A 6,425-nucleotide genomic window follows, 5' to 3' on the forward strand; every position below is an offset into this window, starting at 1 on the left:
AAATGACAATTTAAATTTTAAATACACTAAATGGAAAGAATATTTGTGAGTCATCATTTGGGACATAGCTTTGGGAGAGCATCACATGAGTTTAATTTCATAAATTTTTAAGCATAAATGATAGATAGCTCTAGTGACATATTTTTCTGAGATTTTTGCTTAAAGGGGACTTCTTTATTAAGGATCTTAAGGGAACTTGAGGAATTTTGCATGGTAATAAAATCACCCAAATCCAGACTCCTTTCAATTTGAGCTACTGTCTCCCTTCCTTTTAAATCTGAGCAATCTCTATTCTTGCAGTAGGTAACAGTTAGGAAGAGAATGGAGTATTTTCTCTGAGGAAGCTTGCAGTTAGATAGAGGGACATGAGGACCAAAGCATTTATTCATTTCTGGCCTTTTGGTCATAAATCTAATTGGAGACCAGTCATTAAAGAGGACTTTCTATTAAGACTTTTTATTATAGCCCCATTTCCTAATTATGCCCAGGGCATTTAAACCATTGGCATAGTATAATTCCAAATAAAAGGAAGATAGTGATAGACAAATTACGTTCTGAGCTTCCAGGTGAAGAAAAATTAATTCGCAGATGTGTAAACTAGAGAAATTATTTTAGTGAAGGCACAAATATCATTTTGCATTTTTAGCATAAGTATGCCGCCTCTGGGCCTTGTGCCTGAGCTAAGGAAGACAGGTAACCTCCTCCACAGGTGTGGTCAAAATTAAACAGTCCTCGAATCCAGGGGGGTAACAGCTGCTTGTGCTGCCCATGCAGGTGGGTCTGTGAGGCTAATGGTTGCCAGCTATGTTCTGCAGGCCACGCCAGTTTCAGATGGTGTCACATTCGGTGGTAGCAGTGGAACAGGGCCCGCAGTCACAACGGACAGCCATGGGGTAGGTGTAGAAGGGGTCGACTCCCGCAGCACAGTTGGGCAGCTTGACTGTCACCTGTTTGGTCTCATTGTAGGTACAGACGCGATGATGGGCTTCGATGTAGGGGGGTTCCAGAATGGGCTTCTGTCCCCACAGGTAGAAAATAAGGAACCCATTAGAACATACCATCCTGCTACATTTCCTGGGTACCATTTATCACTATCAGAAATTAACTTGTTATTCTTTTGTCTACGTGTTCACCTGTCTCCTCCCAATAGGAAGCAAACTCCTAAAAGCAGGAAGCTGATTTTGTTCACTACCATATCCCAAGCTCCCAGAAGAGTCACGGCCCCCAGGAAGTGCTAAGTAAATATTTAACCAACAAATCATATTGATCATTGCAGAGCCTTCTAACTGGTCTCCTCTTTTCTACTGTTACCCTCTGCAGTCTGTTTGGAACACAGCAGCCCCAAGTGAGCCCTTAAAAATATGTTAGATCCAATCTCCCCTCAGCTCAAAGCCCCAGTGATTTCCCACCTCTCTCAGCAGAGTAAAAGCCAAAGCTCTTCTGATCACCCCCCAAACCCTCCGTCATCTTCCACACTCCTTCCGTCACCTCCTGATATGTCCCCATGACCCTGTCTTGCTGGCTTCCTCACTCTGCTCCAGCCACAAGTCTCCTGACTGTCCTCAAACCCAGAACCAGTCCACCCCAGGGCTCTTGCCCTTGCTCTTTATGCTGCCAGAATGCTTTCTCCCTTTATGATTCATTCCTTCACCAACATTAGGTTTTTGTTCAAATGTCACCTTTTCAGGGAAGCCTTTCCTGACTGTGATATTTAAGACTTTCCACACCTTTCCATTTCCTCTCCCTCTTTCTTCCTGCTTTCTTTTCCTCGATAGCACTTATCAGTACCATGTGACATAGTATACATTTCATTTATTTGTGCTGTATTTTTCCCACTCTAGAAAGTCGGCTCCAGCAGGACAGGGAGTTTTGCCCGTTTTCCCTGCTGTGCCTCTGCTGCCTAGAGGAGTCCCTGGCACTCGAGAGGTTCTCAGTAACTATTTGTGGAGTTAATGAAAGGAAACAGAGGAAGGCACTTTCCAGAATGCCCTATATACGTTCAGATAATCAAAGGATTCACGTCCTTCCTTCACCTTTTATAAATGTTGAATTCAAAATTAATTTTCATAAACAGAGTGTCTCAATCAGGAAATCAGCACAAAGTAACAGTTGAAATTTCAAATCCTGCAGTCAGACCTGTTGAGCTTGAGTCCCTGTTCTGCCACTCTCTGGAGACCTTAGAAAACCCACTAAACTTCTTGATGCTTCAGTTTCCTCCTCTATACAGCAAAATACCTACCTCCCAGCATCACTGTGGAGGTAAGGTTTGCTTCATATCCTCTTACCCCCAGTAATCTGGAATCCCAGGCAGGGTTGCCAGATAAAATGCAGGACACCCAGCCTGTATTTTTGAATTTCCAGTAACATTTGAATTTAAAAAAAATAAATAACACATTTTTTTAGTGTAAGTATATGCATGGAACAGACATTTTAAAAAATGGTCATTTAACATTCATGTTTCACTGGCATCATGGTTTGGTTTGGTTTTGCTTTTTGCTAAATCTGGCAACCCGAAACCCAGGCCATGAGCAAAGGCTCTTTACAGCAGCAGTTCCACCTTCAAAGTAAGGTGCAACCACTTTGTCACTGTACACGTCCTTATCTTCACATGTGCTCCCCAGTTCAGTTACCAAAAATAAGTGATTTATATCTCAGAAAATTTCAGATTGCTGGGAAAATAAACCTTATTTATTTATTTATTTATTTTTGTATAAGTAACCTACCTCCCTTTCTTAGTGTAGTAAAGGCATAAATAAAAGCTGGCTAACAGTAAGGAGAATCTTGCTTTCTAATCATCTTGGTGCTTCCATTTCTCCAGTGAGAACACAGTCCCTGTGTTCACCTCCTGTGAGTGACCATGATCCCCTTAAGGACATTCATCAATTCATAGCAGAAGATGGGCTGCTTTGAGACGGGCCCAGAAAGTACTCCAAATAGCCCCAAAATGAACTTAGAGCAGTGGGAGGCCCCACCAGGCCACGCCCTGAATATGAGCAGGCGCCAAACAGAGTATGTTTGATACCAAGTCACAGCCATGGTATCCTTAGCAACTGAATTTTCATTTGGCTTCTGAAGGATGCAAAAAAAAAAAAAAAAAAGGCTAATTGGGTAGAGTAGTTTCATTTAATTGCAGATTACATCACCATAACCCAATTCCATTCAAGGGGCCATCATTTTATCTAAATGCTACCAGGTTGCTCTCTGCATCCCTGAACAGAGGGTGTTTTTCCTGCTGGCAGTGTCCTCCTATAGTGCTCAAGGGCTTCTAAGTTGGCATCAATTATGCCAGAGGACATACTTTGTAACTCCAGGTAGAGGTCAATCCTGTACAACTCACCAAGTATTTATTGAATGCCTTCTTCATACACTACTTTGACAAGAGCTGTGAAAGGCACAAGAATGAATATCTGCCCTCATTTAGTGTTGTGCAGTGGGTGAGGAGTAAGACAAAAGGCAGGCTAGAGTCATGGCCTGACCAGGGAGTCAGAAAACCCTTGGGGATGGAGACAGGCATGGAATAATACATTTGATAATGACAGATGGAAATGAGAAGGGATATGAGAAAAGAACCAAAAATGAGATTTTATGAAGGGCATTTAACAAAGCCTTAAAAATTGATCTGACAAGGCTAGAACTCAGAATATGGATAGTCCCTGTGGAAACAGGCAGACGTCCTATTGCTAAGGACCTTAAAAACTGGTTATTGAATTTGCAGTAGTGAGTGGTCATTAAAGGTTTTTGAGCTGAGATGACAAGATTAGAGCTGGTACTTCATTAGTAGCCAATTCAGGCTCCAGTAGGAAGAGTCAGCAGTCACTCTTCGATGTGATTTGATGGGGGCTAAATGGCCTTTCTTCCCACCTTAAGCAAACATTTTGTCATCTCAGTCCAACAGGGTTCTAACTTTATTTGAGATTTGTATCCCCATTTTAAAAGCAATGTGTCTAAAAAGGCCGGATATAATTAAATATAAAGGGTCTTAATGGATCTGTCAGTGATAATCCATGAGGCTCCCAGGAATTCCCGGTGAGGGGCGAAGACAGGGCCATGGGAGAGGCACTCACTGAAGGAGCTGAGAACCCACCCTCACCTGTTATACAGCGTAAGGCCTCTCCCTCGGTTAAGGGTTGGCTTTATCATGGATGGAGGAATACAGGGAAAGGTTCTGGTTCCATCCTTTGAAACAAGAATTTATTGCCAACTTTCCCCTGTCTCTCTATATGACTTTGCAGTCACTCACCCCTCGAATTCCTCCATGTCATCTGTAAAATGGGTCATATAATGGGACATCTTGACCTCCCAGAGATTATTCCCAAATACACAGATACCATCCAAGTAAAATTATTAATTTTATTAATGCTTAGTTAGAGGGGCAAGAGCATGTTTCTTTTAGATAGTTTTGGAGCCTGCTAAATCATTGTTGTTTAAAAAAAGGAAAAGAAAAGAAAATGCACAGAAAAGGGGAAATGCCCCAGCTCTACCTCATTTCATCAAAAAACAGTGCACACTTAGGAATCAGGCCAAGTGGCCAGGCCCTGAAGGCAATGCCCCCTGGGCCTGTCTTGGGACTCACCTCCCAGGTTTCACAGCGGCCCCAACAGGCATCCGTGGTGATCCGAAGGCCCCTGCAGCCTGGCTTCTTGGCCACGAACGTGAACTCCCGCACAGCACAGCCTACAAAGGTGCCCAGGTTCCCACCGGAGGTGCTGAGAACACAGCAACAGCCAGCCAGGAGGAGGAGGGCCATGGGGCCAAGGAAAAGGTATGCCAGTTTCATGCTGTTCCTCCAAAGAGGGAAAGGAAAAAGTTCATTAACAGATCCAGCTGCCCTCCATGGGGCAGCCAACAATGTGTTGGTGGCTATCAAAGGGACCTTACTCTTAGCATTTCAGAAGAAATGAGCCAAGTAATTGCAGATGTCCACCAACTCCAACACAGATGCCCAAAGTTTCCTCTGACTGACTCCAGTATGGATTCTGTGGGCCCACTGTGCTCACTGGACACCCCACCCTCCAAGGGTATCCTCAGGCTTCTCCTTGTTGTCACCCAACTGCTGGACTTGGCTTGTATGTTAAAAAAGTTTGTTCCAATGGTCTCTTTAAAATAAACACAAAAACTGAATCATAGGAAAAGCAATGCATATCCTACCAGCATACATGAATACACACTACTTATTGTTATTCAGATCCAGTGTGTCTGGTGCCGTGATACATGTTAGTTCAAAATTATATTTTCAATGTCGTGCATGGGGAATCGAGAGGGGAGATGGATAAATTATAACTGTATGCTCATGTGTATTGTTACTACCCCAACCCTCCTCAAAAGATACATCTGCACAAGATGTGAAACTTGGCATCTGACCCTGTGGCCTTTCATAAAAACGTGTCCTACTCACTACAAGTTGCTTCTACTCTATGCACCTAGATGTCTCCACTGTAATAGGCACCTAGCTGTGAGTCAATGTACATTCAAATGATGGAAAGCACATGAGGTGTTGAAAACATAATCCTAGCCTACCCTCGTGTCTGTCCTCTCTGGTTCTTGGTCATTTTGGTGCTTTTCAGGAATGAGGAATCTCTCCCTTCATGCTCGGCCCACTAGACAGAACATACCTGAATGTCGAAGTGAGGGCAGACATTGCATTTATGGAATGCACCCAGTTCATCATCACTTCAAACAGACTGGAAAGTTATTTATTTCCTAATCTGATCTCCCAGCTCCTAGTTCTGATCTGTCACCTTAGCAGGGCCCTTTGGACTTGCCCTCAGGAAGAATGAAGTTACAAATACGGAGCACTTACCTGATCTGGTTGGAGCTAATGCTGCTCTTGGAGCTCACACTTGCACCCAAGATTTCTGAAAGTCACGATGAATGGTAGAAGTTTGCTCTGGGTAAATGTCTCTACCCTGTGTTACTGGGCTGCTTGACTGCTCAAATATATAGGAAAGGTCTTGTCAATCAAAACAAAAGGAAGGCAGATCCTTACAGGAACCACTAAACACATCAAAGACTTGGGATATAAAGCACGTCTCTATTTTCCAAAACTGATTAACTTAAAGGGTGTTGTTTTGTTTCTTAACATCACCTACTGAAACAGAAAGTTACCTTGGTGGGTGACCTAATCCTAGGGAAACAGTCAAAGGTAGTTCACCTAACTCTCAAGAGAACAAATGCGCTGGGGCAAAATGGATTAAATTTTCCTTCGTGGTAACCACAATTTTCCTTCGAAACAGGAGTTAGTCACTAGTCTCTCATGGCAAACTCTTTCCCTTAACCAACAATACATTTCAATACATTGAAAGATAACAAAACAATAATTCTTTCCTGGAAGAACATGCGTTCACTAACTGAAAGGATGAAATTCGCAGTGAGAACAAGCATTTTGGAAGTCTTAGAATTAGTTAAGGATTAGATAATACTAATAA

At 42.8% G+C, this 6,425-nt stretch overlaps 1 protein-coding gene across 1 annotated transcript; it reads right to left on the reverse strand.

The window, feature by feature from the left end:
* Positions 1-827: 827 nt before the first annotated feature.
* Positions 828-4,777, reverse strand: GPHB5 (glycoprotein hormone subunit beta 5; the record flags this gene model as incomplete). The annotated part of the gene is made up of 2 exons (XM_081049024.1): positions 828-1,016; positions 4,574-4,777. The coding sequence occupies 2 exons, from the start codon at positions 4,775-4,777 to the stop codon at positions 828-830; spliced, it is 393 nt and encodes a 130-aa protein (XP_080905150.1).
* Positions 4,778-6,425: the final 1,648 nt, after the last annotated feature.

The sequence above is a fragment of the Rhinolophus hipposideros genome (assembly GCF_964194185.1).
Source record: "Rhinolophus hipposideros genome assembly, chromosome: 5".
Lineage (NCBI taxonomy): Eukaryota > Metazoa > Chordata > Mammalia > Chiroptera > Rhinolophidae > Rhinolophus > Rhinolophus hipposideros.